The 19349-nt window shown below is 44.4% G+C and overlaps 1 protein-coding gene across 1 annotated transcript in view; it reads left to right on the top strand.

Moving 5' to 3' along the window:
• The window catches only part of PCCA (propionyl-CoA carboxylase subunit alpha), a 937632-nt gene that overhangs the window by 264915 nt on the left and 653368 nt on the right, over nt 1–19349 (top strand). The window contains exon 8 of the mRNA XM_033947881.1: nt 6034–6070. Coding sequence (XP_033803772.1) covers nt 6034–6070 — 37 coding nt within the window. The remainder of the gene's footprint in view (nt 1–6033; nt 6071–19349) is intronic.

Here is a 19349-nt window from a genome sequence, read left to right as displayed (position 1 = left end):
AATCCATCGAGACAGTCACGAAGAAATTGTCTGATCATGAAAAGTCCTTCCAGTCCATTCTTAGGCCGAAGCCTAAGACTCAGCAGTCTCGACCCTCTCGACCGCCATTGATCTATCAGCGGCGTTATCAGCTGAGGCAAGCTCCACCTCAAGGCAGCCTGCGAAGCGGTAGCCCCCCCAGAAGACTCAGCAAAAGTCTCAGGCGTCTGCTGTCCCTAAGGCTCCTCAGCCTTTTTGACTGTCTCGTTGAGGGCATAACCAGTCTCGTTCTGCCTCCCCCGTTTTTCCCATCGGAGGGCGCCTCCATCAATTTTATCATCGTTGGGAGGCCATAACCACCGACCTCTGGGTCCTTACTATCATCAGGGAGGGATACTCTCTTCAATTCCATCGGGTCCCTCCGGACCATCCTCCAAGAGAGTATCCTTCCAACTTGACTCAGACCGCCCTTCTTCTTCAGGAAGCTCAGGCTTTGCTCTGGCTCCGGGCCGTCGATCCGGTCCCTGTGAACCAGCAAAACCAGGGGTTTTACTCCCGGTACTTCCTTGTTCCGAAGAAGACGGGCGACCTGCGACCCATTTTGGACCTCAGGGTCCTCAACAAATTCCTAGTCAAAGAGAGGTTTCGCATGCTGACCCTTGCTTCTCTCTACCCCCTCCTCGAGCAGAACGACTGGTTATGCTCTCTGGATCTCAAGGAGGCGTACACTCACATTCCTATTCATCCGGCCTCTCGCAAGTTCCTCAGATTTCGGGTGGGACATCTGCATCTGCAGTATTGAGTGCTTCCTTTCGGTCTGTCCTCGTCTCCCAGAGTCTTCACGAAGTGTCTGGTAGTGGTGGTCGCTGCACTCCGGAACCAGGGTCTTCAGGTATTTCCCTACCTCGACGACTGGCTCATCAAGGCTCCCTCGGCCTTGGGGGTCACCTCCGCGACCCTGTCCACGATTCTGTTCCTGCAGAGTTTGGGTTTCGAGATCAACTTCCCCAAATCACATCTACAGCCTACACAGTCGCTCCCCTTCATCGGGGCGGTCCTGGATACCATACGTCTCAGGGCATTCCTTCCCCCTCAGCGCTTGGATGCTCTTCTTCAACTTTGCCAGTCTGCGTCTTCTCGCCAGTCCATCTCAGCGAGACACATGATGGTTCTCCTGGGCCACATGGCCTCTACAGTTCATGTGACACCGTTGGCCAGACTCCATCTCAGAATTCCTCAGTGGACCCTGGCATCTCAGTGGTCTCAGGTGTCGGATCCGTTGACTCGGCACATCATTGTCACTCCTGCTCTTCGGCAGTCTCTAATTTGGTGGATGACCTCTTCGAATCTATCCAGAGGTTTGCTGTTTCATTCTCCTCCCCACCAGAAGGTTCTCACAACCGATTCCTCGACTTATGCCTGGGGAGCGCATCTGGATGGGCTTCGCACTCAGGGATTCTGGACCAGTGCGGACCGCCTCCATCAAATCAATCTTTTGGAGCCCAGAGCCATCTTCAATGCTCTTCAGGCTTTTCAACATCTGCTTCACGACATGGTGGTCCTCATTCGCACGGACAATCAGGTCGCCATGTATTATGTCAACAAGCAGGGGGGCACGGGCTCGGCCTCCCTCTGCCAAGAAGCTCTCAGAGTCTAGGATTGGGCGGTTCGCCACAACGCCTTCCTCAAAGCTGTTTACATTCAGGGGAAGGAAAATGTCTTGGCAGACAACTTGAGTCGGCTGCTTCAGCCTCACGAATGGACTCTCCATTCCACACCCCTTCATCAGATCTTTGCTCAGTGGGGGACGCCTCAGATAGACCTCTTTGCGGCTCCCCACAACTTCAAGCTGCCTCAATTTTGCTCCAGGATCTACACTCCTCATCGCCTCGAGGCGGATGCTTTTCTGCTGGATTGGGGGAATCGCTTTCTTTATGCGTTTCCTCCATTCCCGCTCATTCAAAAGACTCTGATCAAGCTGAGGTCCGACCATGCCACCATGATTCTGATAGCTCCTCGGTGGCCCCGACAGCCTTGGTTCTCCCTGCTACTTTAACTCAGCAACAGGGATCCATTCCCTCTTCCAGTGTTTCCTTCACTGCTTACTCAGCATCAGGGATCTCTACTTCATCCCAACCTGCAATCTCTCCACCTGACAGCTTGGTTCCTCTCAACGTAACTCCTCACCAGTTTTCCCAGGCGGTGAGGGATGTCTTGGAGGCTTCCAGGAAGCCTGCTACTCGTCAATGCTACTCCCAGAAGTGGACTAGATTTTCTTCATGGTGTGTTTCCCATTCCAAGGAGCCTCAACGAGCCTCCCTATCCTCTATTGGACTATCTTCTACACCTGTCTCAGTCTGGTCTCAAGTCTACATTTATCCGAGTCCACCTGAGTGCTATTGCGGCTTTCCATCAGCCTCTACAAGGGAAACCTCTCTCTGCTCATCCTGTGGTTTCCAGATTTATGAAAGGACTTTTCCATGTCAATCCTCCTCTCAAACCTCCTCCAGTGGTTTGGGATCTCAATGTTGTCCTTTCTCTGCTTATGAAACCTCCTTTTGAGCCTCTCAACAAGGCTCCACTTAAGTTTCTCACCTGGAAAGTGATTTTTCTGGTGGCCCTCGCTTCTGCTCACAGGGTCAGTGAGCTTCAGGCCTTAGTGGCGGGTCCACCTTTCACAGTATTTCATCATGACAAGGTGGTCCTTCGCACTCATCCGAAATTCCTGCCTAAGGTGGTCTCTGAATTTCATCTCAACCAATCTATTGTACTTCCAGTGTTTTTTCCAAAGCCTCATTCTCATCCTGGAGAATCAGCTCTTCATACTCTGGACTGTAAACGTGCTTTGGCTTTCTACCTGGATCGTACCAAACCACACAGAACTGCTCCTCAACTTTTCGTCTCCTTTGATCCAAACAAGTTGGGACGACCTGTATCGAAGCGCACCATCTCCAACTGGATGGCAGCTTGTATCTCTTTCTGCTATGCCCAGGCTGGATTACCCCTTTCCTGTAAGGTCACAGCCCATAAGGTCAGAGCAATGGCGGCCTCTGTAGCCTTCCTCAGATCGACACCGATTGAGGAGATTTGTAAGGCTGCCACTTGGTCCTCGGTTCATACATTCACCTCTCATTATTGTCTGGATACTTTCTCCAGAAGGGATGGACAGTTTGGCCAAACAGTGTTACAAAATTTATTCTCCTAAGTTGCCAACTCTCCCACCATCCCATTGAGGTTAGCTTGGAGGTCACCCACTAGTGAGAATACCTGCCTGCTTGTCCTGGGATAAAGCAATGTTACTTACCGTAGCAGTTATTACCCAGGGACAGCAGGCAGCTATTCTCACGTCCCACCCACCTCCCCTGGGTTGGCTTCTCTGCTAGCTACCTGAACTGAGGAGACACGCCCGGACCATCGGGCGGGAAGGCACTGGCGCATGCGCGGTGCGGGCATCTCGAAACTTCTGAGTTTCTTCAAGCAAGACATGCTTGTGAGACGTCCTTATCGGGGCTCTGTCGGATGACATCACCCCACTAGTGAGAATAGCTGCCTGCTGTCCCTAGATAACAACTGTTACGGTAAGTAACATTGCTTTATCAGCCATACTGGGATCACTCTTTACACAGATAACTTAATTGCTGTAGTGGTTTGCTGTTTATATAGTGAAAATACAAAGGATTTTTTATAATCAATAATTAAAACAGCAGTAGTTTCTTGATTATTTAATGCATCGGCTTGCCTGTTTCTTGGCTATGTTTCCTCTTGGTTTTATTTATCACTAGTTTTTTAGCCCGTTACATTAATTGGTGCTAGCAGCCCTTCTCCCTTACTTTTACCTCCCCCCTGTCCAGCAGCACCCCTTCCCTGCTCCCCTTTTACCTCCCCCTGTCCAGTAGCACCCTTCCCTGCTCCCTCTATCCAGTAGTAGCCCTTCTCCCTTCCTTTTACCGCCTCCCTGTCCAGCAGCACCCCTTCCTTGCTCCCCCTGTCAAGCAGTAGCCCTTCTCCCTTCCTTTTACCTCCCACCTATCCAGCAGCACCCCTTCCCTGCACCCCCTGTCCAGCAGTAGCCCTTCTCCCTTCCTTTTACTTCCTCCTGTCCAGCAGCACCCCTTCCCTGCTCCCCTTTTACCTCCCCCCCGTCCAGTAGTATCCCTTTTCCCTTACCTGCTCCCCCCTGCCTAGCATCCGCTAGCCCGGGCAGCCTCAGGGCTTTTGCTAGGCCGGCCCACCTTGCATTATTGAAGTGCTCCAGCCTAGCAAATGGCCCAAGGCTGCTTGATGAAACCACGGGTGCTTGCGCTGCTGGTCCAGCCTTGAGCTGGGGAAACGCTGCTAGTCCCTGTCTGTGCGCCATTTGTCGAGGCGCAGGCTGGCTGGGGTTTGGGGGGGGGAAGCCATTGGTGCATGTGCACATGAGAATGGAGGCCGATAGAGAAACCGCCGCAAGGTCCTACTGCATATGCGGTGCCACGTGAAAAGCCGCCTGTTTATGGCCTTTCAATACCACTGGCTTCATGGAAACTCAATATGCTGCTACAATTAATATATATATATTTATTTTATTAACAATCAATAACAGGTTACAAGAACAAATCTTTACAGCATATGGAGCTGACAGATAGTATGCCTCAAGCGCTTGAGTATACCTGGATATCTGTCCTGTTTTCATAAGCACAAAGGCTGTGTCTTATACAATTCTTGACAGCTTGAGGCCACGTTGACACACATCATATTGTTAGTTTTTATTGGTCACTTACAAACGTCATTACATTTATCAGTTTATTAATTGGTTCATAATATCTGTGTCTTACCATATGCATATCCTGCTTATCAGAAAATCTGTCTTTTCCCGCATATGCCGTTTTAATTTATCATGTCAGCAATTTCAAGCCATTGGCCAGTAAAAGCCTGCCCATCACAGGATATTCTTACAAAATAATGTATTTTTATATTCTTGGTTAAGACATGTTCTCATCCTTCTTAGATCCACTTCCCTGGCATTACTGCAGATGTGACACTAGTTGCCATGTAAAAAAATAAGTTTCGTTTCACTCGCTCATTTTTCGTTTGGCTTGCTGATTTCAGCAAGCATTGATTGTGCAAAGGCTTGACAGTTTTAGTCAGAGCATTGTCAACCATCTTAGGCCTTTAGTTGTGTTTATTGGCCTAATATGTTAGGGGATTTCAGGGGAGGCTCTTCACCTGTCACCTGTACAGGACTCTCTCTCTCTCTCTCTCTCTCTCTCTCCCTCCCTCCCTTCTCACACGTAAGCACGGATCATGGCGTTTGAAGTGTGCATACGCGCTTAGGGTTTTATTATGATTGATAGTTCCTCAATCTACTTGTGTTGTAATAATTGGTGTGGCTATGTAGAAGGTTCTTTTAAAAGTTTTAAATGCTCGTATTTCCCGGGAATGAAAGAAAAACTCAGTCATCAACAGATAGAGATTTGGCTTTTAATTGTCTGAAAGTGTTTCCGCTTCTTGGATGTAGTTAAGGAATCATAAAATTATAAACCCTTTTTAATGGATAAGGTAAGCTATTGAATGGATCACCCATTGACAGATATGATTTAAAAGCTATGTGTTTCTGATTCTGGAAAGCTTATATTAATTCTGAAAAGCTTATACAGTATTAAAACAATAGAGGATGAACTCCCCCTGCTGACAACATCCAGGAAAGCATGATATACACACTAAAACAATCTGGTAGTCAACAAATATTAATAATGTGATTTATGATCCATCATTGATTGTACAGCTGCTAATTTTAGCTATTAAAATTTTGCAATGACAGAAAATCATGTAGTACTACTGCCTTTGCTTTCTATCAGCTGATTTCTCACTGTTTTGAGTTTCTCAGTATATAGATAAATAATTTTACATTGCACTTATGGTATTTTACGTTTTTCTGAATGAGAAAGTCTGGAGGTTCTAAAATCAAACTAACTGAATAGGAGGAGACATTAGTACAATATATTGTTGTCCTAAGGACACAGTTTAGTGGTTGTTGGGATTAATGTTAAGTTTTTAATTCCTTCTTTTTTACAGGATGCAGATGAAGCTGTCAGAATTGCAAGGGGAATTGGTAAGTTTTCTAAATTAACTTTGAGATTTCTATGCATCTCATAGACATTTTTACTTTTTTATCTTTGTGCAATCATGTTGCAAGTTCTGGTTTGTTTTTATTAATGTATATACACTTATGCTTTTACCACTTATTATTGTGTGCGCATTATCATGTTTTTAATGCTATTTATCAGGATCAATATCTATTTTCATAATAACGCTTTTACTATGTGTATATTATCACATTGACGCTTTTTTATCTGTTTATTTGGATCCATATTTATTTGTATAGTAACTTCATAATGTTTTTATTGATGTCATTACCAATGTGTGTATACAAATTAAGTTGTTAGGATGTATTGATGTCCTATAATCACATTTTTGTACACTTATATCGTTAGTTTCCACTGACATCATTATTCCTGTTCACATCACAATTCATGTTCACAACATAGTTTATTTCCATCATATGTGTTCACCGTTTCCATCATGAATAAGCCCACTTTCCATATTTTCATGCATCTCATGCTCTTTTACACACTGCATTCACACCTCTTCACATCCTTCACACTTCACGACATTTGTACAGTTCAATAACTTTTTTTGCTCATATCTTGTAATATCCATGTTTTACCACGTTTGTATATCATACACACCTGTTTATTGATCATTACACTTTTTTGTTCATGCATTTTCAGATCAATACCCTTCTCAATATTAGACCCGCTCATGTATTATGCAGACCTATCCTCTTTCAATTTCCATGGTTCATACGGTGGCGTTCAATCCATACATTTTTAAAAACTACACCTGTGCCTGTTTATGCATCTTCTATGTTTCATAACCCTTACAATAATCGCAATGTTCATGCACTTTTTATGGGTTATTATGGTTCACATGACTCACAAGCTAGCAAACTTCACATTCATTCCACATAGATGTATGTGTTCGCATCAATATTTTTCGGTTATTTTGGGGTTCTTTCTCAAATATTATAGTTTGACCATTTCACCTGTCACTTTTGTGGCTCACATAATTTCAACCACATTTATATGAATTTACCAACACATAGCCTTACATGCTTTTTTAAAAACTTATCTTAGTCTTTTATATTATTTATTATATACTGATTTGTATTTTTTCTGTTACACACTTAGCTTATTGCTTTCCATTTGCAGACATCACATTTCCTTTGCTGATTAGACTCCATTTTAACTGTCATATACGTCATACTAGGTAAGTTGGGGGAGGGTACCCATTTATATACCAGAGCAGTAAGTAACAATCCTGATGTGGTGAGCCAAAACTCCGCATCCAAGTCCGAGGTAAGTACCCTCTCTGCAAAAGATTCGCTAGGAGACACTTTGACTCAAATGGGAAACTCTCTACAGGGGTTTAGCAAACACAAAGAGTGGACAGCTATGTATGTTAACGCACACAGTTTAGGGAATAAATTTCTAGAATTGGAAACAGAAATAGTGAATGCTGACCTAGACGTGGTGGCTATATCCGAAACATGGTTCACAGACTCTCATGGGTGGGATATAGCTATATCAGGATATAACCTGCTTCGCCAAGACAGAGAGGATAAGTTAGGAGGAGGGGTAGCACTTTACATCAAAGAGAACATCAAAATAACAAGAATCACAGATGTCAAGTACACCGGGGAATCCATCTGGATAAACCTAGCCAGAGGCGGAGAAAAATGCCTGTACCTTGGTGTGGTATACAGACCTCCAAGACAATCAGAGGACAAGGACACAGAACTAATTGAAGACATTGAGAATATCACTTTACGGGGGGATGTCATTCTGCTAGGGGACTTCAACATGCCTGATGTAGACTGGAGCAAGTTTCAAATTTATTAGGATTTTATATACCGCCTATCAAGGTTATCTAAGCGTTTTTTTACAATCAGGTACTCAAGCATTTTCCCTCTCTGTCCTGGTGGGCTCACAATCTATCTAACGTACCTGGGGCTATGGAGGATTAAGTGACTTGTCCAGGGTCACAAGGAGCAGCGCGGGGTTTGAACCCACAACCCCAGGGTGCTGAGGCTGTAGATCCAACCACTGCGCCACACACTCTCAGTGACAACTTGTGGTAGCAGGAGGATATTAACGTCCATGAAGGGAGTACGGCTCAAACAAATGGTGCTATCCTAGACCTGGTACTTACGAACGGGGAAAGCGTCTCGGAGGTCTCGGTGGGAGAAACGCTAGCCACCAGTGACCATAACATGGTATGGTTCAACCTTAGGAAGGGCTTCCCTAGATCACAAACAAAAACGAGAGTTCTCAATTTCCGGGGCACTGACTTTGCACGCATGGGAGATTTCGTTCATCAGACGCTGCAGGATCAAGAAGTAACTGATAATGTGGAAGCGATGTGGTCAACCCTGAAACTAACCCTACACGAGGCAACTATCCGCTACATAAAATCGGTAAATAAACACCAAAGAAACAAGAAACCCCAGTGGTTCACTGACGAGGTCTCGTACCTCGTCAAGGAGAAAAAAAGAGCATTTCTTTCATACAAACGTACGGGGAAAGGAGAAGCAAACATTGAATACAGAACCAGGTCCGCAGCGGTCAAAACAGCAGTCAGGGAGGCCAAAATTTGAGTGGAAGAAACTCTAGCAAAGAGCATTAAGAAAGGGGACAAATCCTTCTTCAAGTATATTAGTGACAGGAAAAAAAACACAAACGGGATAGTACGCCTTAGAACACCGGATGGGAATTATGTGGAGACAGATTCCGATAAAGCCAAACTACTGAATGAATACTTCTGCTCAGTCTTTACCTGCGAGGCACCAGGGCACGGGCCACAGCTGGAAGCGAAGCCAAGCACGGAAGACCCATTTCAGAATTTGGAGTTCACACCAGCTGATGTTTACAGCGAACTGACAAGGTGAGCAAAGCCATGGGACCAGACAAATTGCACCCAAGAGTGCTCAGAGAGCTGTGCGATGTCCTTGCGGAGCCATTGGCCCTGCTCTTCAATCTCTCCCTACGCACGGGAAGAGTCCCCCCTGGACTGAAAAACAGCTAACGTCGTTCCTCTGCACAAAAAGGGTTGCAGAGCAGAGGCTGCAAATTACAGGCCAGTGAGTCTCACATCGATAGTGTGTAAACTCATGGAAACACTACTTAAATGTAAATTAGACACGATCTTGGATGAGGGGAATCTAAGGGATCCCAATCAACATGGATTCACTAAGGGTAGGTCATGCCAGTCCAATCTCATCAGCTTCTTTGATTGGGTAACAGGAAAGCTAGACTCGGGAGAGTCTCTGGACATAGTGTACTTGGATTTCAGTAAGGCTTTCGACAGCGTCCCACACCGCAGACTATTAAGTAAGATGAAATCAATGGGGTTAGGTGAGACACTAACTGCATGGGTCAATGATTGGCTGAGTGGGAGACTTCAGAGGGTGGTGGTCAACGGCACCCTCTCTGAGACGTCGGAGGTGACCAGCGGAGTGCCACAGGGCTCTGTCCTAGGTCCTCTCCTTTTTAACATATTCATAAGGGACTTGACACGAGGGCTTCAGGGTAAAGTAACATTATTCTCCAAGACGCCAAACTATGTAATATAGTAAGTGAATGCAATTTGCAGGATAGTATGACGCAGGACCTGCTTATGTTGGAAAGCTGGTCCTCGACATGGCAGCTGGGTTTCAACGCTAAGAAATGTAAGGTCATGCACTTCGATAGCAGAAATCCATGCAGAACTTACACTTTAAATGGAGAAACATTAGCTAGGACTTCAGTAGAACGAGATTTGGGAGTAATCATCAGTGCAGACATGAAGGCTGCCAAACAAGTAGAGAAGGCCTCATCCAAGGCAAGGCAAATGATGGGATGTATCAATAGAAGTTTCGTCAGCCGAAAATCTGAAGTCGTAATGCGTAATGGTGAGACCTCATCTGGAATACTGTGTGCAATTCTGGAGGCCACATTACCGCAAAGACGTGCTTAGGATCGAGTCGGTTCAGCAGATGGCCACTAGGACGATCTCGGGGCTCAAGGGTCTCTCGTATGAAGAGAGGCTAAACAAACTACAGCTCTACACTCTAGAAGAGCGCAGGGAGAGGGGGGGGGATATGATTGAGGCATTTAAATACATTACGGGACATGTCGAGGTGGAGGATGACATCTTCTTTCTCAAAGGACCCTCGGCCACAAGAGGGCATCCGCTCAAACTCAGAGGAGGGAAATTTAATGGGGACATCAGGAAGTATTTCTTCACGGAAAGAGTGGTGGACCATTGGAACAAGCTTCCAGAGCAGGTGGTCAAGGCCGCCAGCGTGCTTGACTTTAAGAATAAATGGGACATCTACGTGGGATCCCTACGAAAGTCGAGTTAAGGAACTGGGTGATTTGCACTCAGACTTAATGGGGTGGGTCAGTAGAGTGGGCAGACTTGATGGGCTATAGCCCTTTTCTGCCGTCATCTTTCTATGTTTCTGTGTTTCTTACTTTCATTGCTGATTTAGTCTGTTTTTTACTGTCATACAAATCCCTGTCATGCTTATATAGCTCCGGTTTCTTTTCCAATCTCTTTTCCCCTATTTTCCCTGTTGTCATGTAAACACATTTCTTTCTATTCCTAGCAGTACACGATATTTTCACAGTTAATGCACGATCGCTTGTTTTAATTTTCCCTCCTTTACAGTTGACGTTTCACGTCATTATGTTATCTGCATATAATTATCTATTTCCCGCGGCTTCTTTTCATCCATCACTAAGTGTTACTTAGTGCAGTGCCCGTGACAGGAGAGGCTCACATCAGTTTGTTCGATAAGCCATTTTCTTCGTTCCATATTGTGTTTATTCATTTATGTTAGGTTCCATTTATTTCACTGACAACACATCCCCGGATTCTCAGATTTTGACTTCACACTGTCTCCCTCACTTAAGTACGTCTGTAGATTTTTTTTCAGCCCTCACATTTCTGATTGGTGCTTCACATTCTTTTATATTGGGTCCTCACCCAGTCTGTTTCCCAGCGTTTTTCTACATTTTAATTTAATACTGTACTAAGGTGCAATATGTAATCAGACCACACTCTAGACTTTTGCGTGCTTATCATTTATTATGCAATACCATGGGCGTTTACTTAAAAGAGTAATTATCCTGCCCGTACTTTGCTTTGTTTTTAAACATTCAGATTGGATTATTAGCGCACCGGTGGCACAACCCATGCCAGATAGCTCTTCTTAACTTTGACAGTTTTATGGCCCCTAAAAGAGTTAAAGCACTGGTTATATTTGTAACTAGTATAGTCATAAGATGGAGGTCACGTCGGCTTTGTTCCTATCGCTTGTATTATTCAGATTTTTTAATGTAATCCAGCGCATTTTTGTGTTACGTTCGTTACAGCTGCGGACATTGGTGACCCACAGATCTATGCTTCACTCACGCATTGATTTCACTCATGCAATAGTTTTATTTTTTCATTTATTTTTTTATTCATTCATTTACTTTTATTTGCAATATTTTATTTGCTCTATTCAATCTGTTTTTTTGATATTCTATGTATTGATCATCCTGGTACATACCTTTTTTTTTTTTTTAGTTATTTTCACCTATATTTTTTGTTTGTTCAAATTACTTATTAATAAACTTCTTTTTCATAGATTCTTTATAAAATCTAGTACTATAGCATGATCTCTGTTCATGCTTTCATTTCCTGTCCACGTACAAGCCACCCCCTTTCATATCTGTATAGTGTTGTTCAAATTCAAGAAGCCCCTTGTACCATAACAGTTAACCGGATGAGGATTGTAGTCTGTCCTTTATAATATGACACCTTATCACTCCTTTCACCCACCTGCATTGTGACTTTTTTCCACTCTTAATGCATCTTCTCTTTTTATATTATTTCAGTAGCACCATTGTCTTCACACTTTTACATCATTTTCACATCACTCATACAGCATTATTCCTATATCTGTTTTCTCATATTTGAATATGATACCATTTCCTGTAGGACCCCTAAGGAAGAAGTGTTTTTTGAAACATGGACCATGTTGGGTCTGATATACATGAAAACAAGAACCAGTTTTTGGATACATTTATTTTATGTATGCTGTTTATATATGTTTTTATGACTTTTATTAAATAAATTCCTGCACCTTGTACATTTTCCTCCAGTTTTGTTTTTTGTTTATTGTTTCTCATAGACATAGTTACTTAAAGTAGATGTGTCCTAGGTAATCCCTATCAAACAAGTAATGTGTTAATTCTTTTTATGATGCCTGTTACCTATAGAGGTTCAAGAATGCATGCCTGTTACCTATAGAGGTTCAAGAATACCTTACCTTTACCACTTTATAAATTAATGGACTTGATGGAAAAAGAAAAAAATAATTTAGCAAATAGAAATCAAGATATTATAGATTTGCTTTAAATTTACAAGAATTTGTTTTGCAAAACATTATGGTTGCAAGGATGTCAGAAGAATAGGGAATCTTGTATGCTCGCTTGAGCCCATCGATTGAATCCCTGATACAAGACAAATATTGCTATCACTATTTTTGTGAATATATTGTTGCCAACTTAAGCAGCATTTTGGGGGTGGGGGAGAGGCAAGGAACTAGGAGACCCTTTGGAAGCCAAGTCTTCAAGGAGCCGGTGGAACTGTGAGAGGAGAAAAGGCAGGAATTGCCCCATGGGGGGATGAGAAGTCTGAAAACTAATGTCCTTGTCCAGTTAGGGCAACCTGGAGGTCAGGATGTGATCATGTACCAATAAATGCTACAGCCCATCAGAAAGGAGAAGGTAATGAAAGACAGAGGCCCCCCAGAGCTCCTTGGCAGGAACAAAACAAGTTTCTTGAGGCAAGAGGGAAAGGAAGAAAAGGGCCATGGAAGATAGTGAGGGCATGTTTTCTCATATCAGGAAGAAAAAAAGGGGCCCCTGGGATGCATATTTGGCATGTTTTCCCTGGGGCAGGGGAGAAGGAGGTGTTTTCTTGGGAGGATGATAATGAGCTCAGCCATTGAACAGATCCCAAGCCCTAGAACAGGTGTGTCACAAACTCAATCATGGCTTTTCAATAGACTTCAACCGTATTTGTCTCCTGGATGATTAGAATACTCCAAGATGGTTGGTACTTGAGAAATTACTAATTTCTCCTATGCCTATACATTTACTTCCTTTTATGGATAAATATCCTTATTCAAACTCTTTAAGAATCCTAAAATCTTCAGCTTCAATCTTATTTTTATTTTATAAGACCATGAACGACACCAATATAGTTTGGAACCACATTCCTTTATGGTATAACAGCGGGATTGAATCTCATATTATCTCTGGAATTAAGGAGACCTGTCTATCAAAGAATATATGGGCTCTATCTCAAGTAATCTTTTAGGATGAAATTATGTTGTTAAATAAGTAGTTTTTTAAAGCTTCAAGAGACAAAATTCCTGCACATTTTAGAAAGTTAAAAAAAAATCCAATATTTTTTTTTTTAACTTTCTAAAGTGTGCAGGAATTTACAAGTTCAATAGTGAGGGGGGTTATTTTACTATTACATATTCTATAAGATATTTGATTATATGGTAGGAAAGGGTGGGAAGGGGGGGTGATAAGAGTTTGTTTTGTACCAATGATGATTATTAAGTGATGTATTTATTGTTAATTTGTTTGAACATATGTCACACTTATTGTAAGTTTGAAAATGAATAAAGAATTAAAAAAAAAAAGAAAGTTTAAAAAAATCAAAGACTTAATCTTCTACTATAGTCCTCTAGTTCAATTTGTCTAGATAAAAGTACCTTATCTTTTATCACAGCTGTTGTAATCTATTTAATGCCTCTCACCTCTTCTTTCACTGATGTTAATTGAGCAGTAAAGTCCAATTTGATGACTTCTAGGTTCTGTGGCAAACCTTCAATCTTGTTTGTTAGCTGATTTATTTATTTATTTCAAGTTCAAGTTTATTTGTAATTTGATACACCGACCATCCCAGAAGCTCAGAACAGGTTACAAGTAGACATTCACAATCGTTTGAAAACAGACTAGTCATGACAACAAAGAGGTTACAGTAGACAATAACAGCTTATTCTAGAGACCAGACTGGTCATAGCGAAGAGTTCTAGGAGAAGTATATTAAGGAGGCAGTTTTTAATGGCCCGATTGGCGGAAGAGGAAGGTCTTTACTGCTCTGCAGAAAGTCATTAGTGAGTCTAGCAACCTGATCTGTGTGGGTAGTTGGTTCCATAGCTGAGGTAGGAAATGGCTGTAGGATTGTTTGTACGCCATACTCATTCGGAGGAATCTCCCTGCGGGAATGCTGAGTCTTTGTTCTGCTTTGGAGTGGAGGGGGCGGTTAAGGGTATATAGGCGTAGCTTGGATGCTATGTAGACTGGGGTTTTTGGTAGAATCTCTTGTGTGTCATGACCAGGGCTTTGAATATGCATCGCTTTTTGACTGGTAACCAGTGAGCTGTCATAGAGCGCTGGAATAATGGGGTCATGGTAGCTGAGGTTGTATAAGAGTCGAATTGCTGAATTCTGGACTTTTTGGAGGCATTTTAGATCTCTTGCAGTGATGCCATTGAATAGGGAGTTGCAGTAGTCTAGTCTAAAGAGTACGTAAGCATATAGCAGTTGGGCTAAGTCTTTTTATGGGAGGTAGGGTTTGATCCTTCGTAGTTGGCATAGGTAGTAAAAAGATGTGGAAACTACCTGCGAGATGTGGGCGGAGAGGGACAGGTACAGATGGCCATCCAGTATAATTCCAAGACTTCATACCTGGTCTTTTGCTGTTAAGGGGGTGGATTCCCAGGATCGTGTCGGACAGGTGAAAGTAGTGTTCTTTTTCCTGATCCAGAGTAGTTCAGTCTTTGAGGCATTCAGCTAGAGTTTATTTGCTGTCATCCAGTTTTCCATATCAGAGAGGCAGTGTAGGAGGTTAGTGAATTGGGTTGGCCGATCGTCACCTAGGGGGAGCAATAGTTGAAGGTCATCAGCATAGGAGTGAATCTTAATGTTGTATTTGTGTGCAATGTCGATGACTGGCCTGATATACAGATTGAAGAGGAGAGGGGATAGCAAGGTGCCTTGGGGAACTCCATATTTATTTGATTTGGGGTTTGATTTAGCTGTCCCTAGTAGTACAGATTGTGTTCTTTGATCCAGGAAGGAGGTGAACCATTGCAGTGCTGAGTTCTTGATTCCTATGTCAGTGAGTCAGTCTAGTAGAAGTTGATGATCTATAGCAGGGGTGCCCACACTTTATGGGCTTGCGAGCTACTTTTAAAATGACTAAGTCAAAATGATCTACCAACAATAAAATTAAAAAAACAACAACACAAAGCACACTGAAAGGCAGAGAAAATGTTAATTATTCATATTCCGGGGTTTTTTCAAAGAGGTCACGGCAGATGAATCTATGCAATGTCACCTCAGTAACAAAATACAAAAATAGACAAATACACCCCTTCCCTTTTTACTAAACCACAATAGTAGGTTTTAGCACAGGGAGTTACGCTGAATGCCTCGTGCTGCTCTCAATGCTCATAAGCTCCCTGCGCTAAAAAACGCTATTGCGGTTTAGTAAAAGGGAGCCATAGTGCAAAATATAGACAGCAGATATAAATTCTCAAAACCGACACATTTTGATCACTAAATTGAAAATAAAATCATTTTTCCTACCTTTGCTGTTTGGTGATTTCATGAGTCTCTGGTTGCACTTTCTTCTTCTGACTGTGCATCCAATCTTTCTTCCTTTCTTTCAGCCTCCTTTATGTTTCCTTTCCTCCAGACCTCATTCTCTCCCCCAACTTTTTCTTTCTGTCTCCCTGTCTGCCCCCTTTCTTTCTTTCTCCATGCCCTCCCCCAAGCCATTCGGTTTGCTGTCACCACCATCGGGGAACAGCCCCCAAGCCACCGCCGTCCCAAGCTTTCCCTGCAGAAGCGTCTCGCTGACCAGCATTCCGCTCCCTGATGTCAATTCTGACGTAGGAGAGGAAGTTCCGGGCCAACAAGGCATTTCTCCTCATTCCATCCAGCCTGAGCCCCATCTCTCCTTGATCCAGCATTTCCCTTCTGTGTCTGTCAGAATTACCATTCCACCTATTTTCCAGCATCACCCTTCTTTGTGTCCATCTCACCTATATCCCTATCTCACCACTTTTTCAGAATCTTCATTTGTCTCTGTCCTTGTCTTTACCCCATGTTCACCATTTAAGAACATAAGAACATAAGCAGTGCCTCCGCCGGGTCAGACCACAGGTCCATCACGCCCAGCAGTCCGCTCCCGCGGCGGCCCAAACAGGTCATGACCTGTCTAAATCACCAGAAGGGGCCCCCATGCCACCTTGGTTTCCTGATGAGTCCTATCTTCCCATCGAAGTCCTAGCCCTCCGGTCTTGCACATGCACGACCTGGTTGGGTTTCTATACTTTCTCAGTATCCCACGATCCCTTTATCCCCCAGGAATCTGTCCAGTCTCTGTTTGAATCCCTGTACCGTACTCTGCCCGATCACTTCTTCCGGTAGCGCATTCCAAGTGTCCACGACCCTTTGGGTGAAGAAAAACTTCCTTGCATTTGTTTTGAATCTATCTCCCTTCAGTTTCTCCGAATGCCCCCTCGTACCTGTTGTCCCCTTCAGCCTGAAGAATCTGTCCTTATCCACCCTCTCTATGCCCCTCATGATCTTGAAGGTCTCTATCATATCACCCCTGAGCCTCCTTTTTTCCAGAGAGAAGAGCCCCAGCCTGTCCAACCTCTCGGCGTATGGGCAGTGTTCCAGCCCTCTTACCAGTTTCGTTGCTCTCCTTTGGACTCTCTCAAGTACCACCATGTCTTTCTTGAGGTATGGCGACCAATATTGAACGCAGTATTCCAGATGAGGACGCACCATCGATCGATACAATGGCATGATGACTTCCCGCGTCCTGGTTGTTATGCCCCTCTTTATGATGCCCAGCATCCTGTTGGCTTTTTTCGAGGCCGCTGCGCACTGTGCAGATGGCTTCAGTGATGCATCCACCAGCACACCCAAGTCTCTCTCAAGACTGCTTTCTCCCAACAATGCCCCCCCCATTTTGTAGTTGAACAACGGGTTCTTTTTCCCTATATGCATGACCTTGCATTTTTTCACGTTAAAGCGCATTTGCCATTTGTTTGCCCAGTCTTCCAGCCTGTCTAGGTCCCTTTGCAGGTCCTCACACTCCTCCCTGGAGCTAACTCTGCCGCACAGTTTGGTATCGTCTGCAAATTTTATAACCTCGCACTTTGCTTCCTTTTCCAGGTCATTGATAAATATGTTGAAGAGTAACGGCCCCAGCACCGATCCCTGTGGCACACCGCTCGTGACTCCCCGCCAGTCAGAAAATTGGCCCTTTACTCCGACCCTCTGCAGTCTACCCGACAACCAGTGCTCGATCCATCTGTGCACATCCCCTCCCACCCCGTGGTTCCACAGCTTCCTAAGCAGCCTTTCATGTGGAACCTTGTCGAAAGCCTTTTGGAAATCGAGGTAAATGATGTCGACGGGTTCCCCATTGTCCACCCGACTGCTTATTCCCTCAAAGAAGTACAGAAGGTTCGTTAAGCATGACCTTCCCTTACAGAATCCGTGCTGGCTTTTTCTCAGTAGGCCATTTCTCTCAATGTGCTCTCAAATGCTGTCTTTGATCATAGCTTCCACCATCTTCCCTATAATTGAAGTCAGGCTCACCGGCCTGTAGTTCCCGGGGTCACCCCTCGATCCCTTTTTGAAGATAGGTGTGACATTCGCCAATCTCCAGTCCTCTGGTACCTCTCCAGTTCTTAAGGATAGGTTGCAAACATGCTGGATTGTGCCCGCTATTTCTTGTCTTAGTTCCTTCAGAACCCTTGGGTGGATCCCGTCCGGACCCGGTGATTTGCCGCATTTTAACCTGTCTATCTGTTTGAGGACATCCTCCTTACTTACCTCTATGTGCTCCAATTTTTCAGCCTGTTCCCCACTCATGAGCTCCTCTGAGTCCGGTATATTAGATATATCTTCTCTCGTGAAAACCGACGAGAAGAACGTGTTCAACCTCTCAGCTATCTCTTTATCCTCCTTAATCACTCCCTTCCTATCCCCATCGTCCAACGGCCCCACCTCATCTCTCGCTGGTCGCTTCCCCTTTACGTAACTGAAGAATGCCTTGAAGTTTTTCGCCTCCCTGGCCAGCCCCTCTTCGTATTTTCCTTTTGCTTTTCTAACCTCTCGGTGGCATTCCTTTTGGCAATTCCTGTGCGCATGGTGATTTTCCTCCGTTGGGTCCTTTTTCCATCTCCGGAAGGATACTTTTTTGTCATTTATTGCCCTCTTTACTTCTGTTGAGATCCAAACTGGGTCCTTTGACCTCTTGTTCTTGCAGCCTTTCCTGAAACTGGGGACGTACCTTCTTTGTGCTTCCTGCAGGGTGTCCCTGAATAGGGTCCAGGCGCTTTCCACAGTCTCCATCCTAAAGATGTTTTTGAGCTTCCTCCCCACCATTTCCCTCATAGCAACATAGTCCCCTTTCTTGAAGTTGAGCGCAGTTGTTGCGGTCCTCCTTACTGTGGGTGTCCCCCTTTCTAATGTGAATCTGATCGCATTGTGGTCACTGTTTCCTAGTGGTCCTCCCACTTCTACCCCACTTGCAGGCCCCCCTAATCCGTTCAGGATGAGGTCAAGAGTAGCACTCCCTCGCGTCGGTTCCCTGACCAGTTGCTCCATGAAGCAGTCCCTCACAGCTTCTACAAATCCTGTTTCCCTAGTGCAGTTGGAGTGACCCGTACTCCAGTCTATCCCCGGGTAGTTGAAGTCCCCCATCACTGTCACACTTCCAGTCCTGCACTCCTGTCTCAGTTCAGCTTCCAAGTCGTGTCCGACTCCTTCCGGCGTACCAGGTGGGCGATAGTACAGCCCCAGTTTTATGCCTGCACCCTTGTTTCCTGGCAATTTGACCCATAGCGATTCCAGCCCCTCTGCCTTCGTTGCCATATCCATCCCGACCGAGTAGATAGAGTCCTTTATATATAGTGCTATGCCTCCCCCCTTCTTGTGGGTCCTGTCCCTTCTGTAGAGTTTGTACCCCGGCAGCGCTACATCCCAATGATTCTCCTCTGTCCACCATGTTTCTGTAATTCCAATTATATCCAGGTCTTCCCCCTTGGCCACGACCTCTAGTTCACCCATTTTGGCCGTGAGGCTTCTTGCATTTGCGTAAAAGCATCGCAGGTCCCGTCGTTTTTCTTCCACCTCTGCATTTACCTGGGCCGCTTCTCCTGTTCCCTGTATTTCTGCTTTGCCCTCAGCTTT

The sequence above is a fragment of the Geotrypetes seraphini genome, chromosome 6, assembly GCF_902459505.1.
Source record: "Geotrypetes seraphini chromosome 6, aGeoSer1.1, whole genome shotgun sequence".
Taxonomy (NCBI): Eukaryota; Metazoa; Chordata; class Amphibia; order Gymnophiona; family Dermophiidae; genus Geotrypetes; species Geotrypetes seraphini.
The sequence above is the reverse complement of the archived record's forward strand: the minus strand, read 5'-3'. Positions and strand labels throughout refer to the sequence as shown.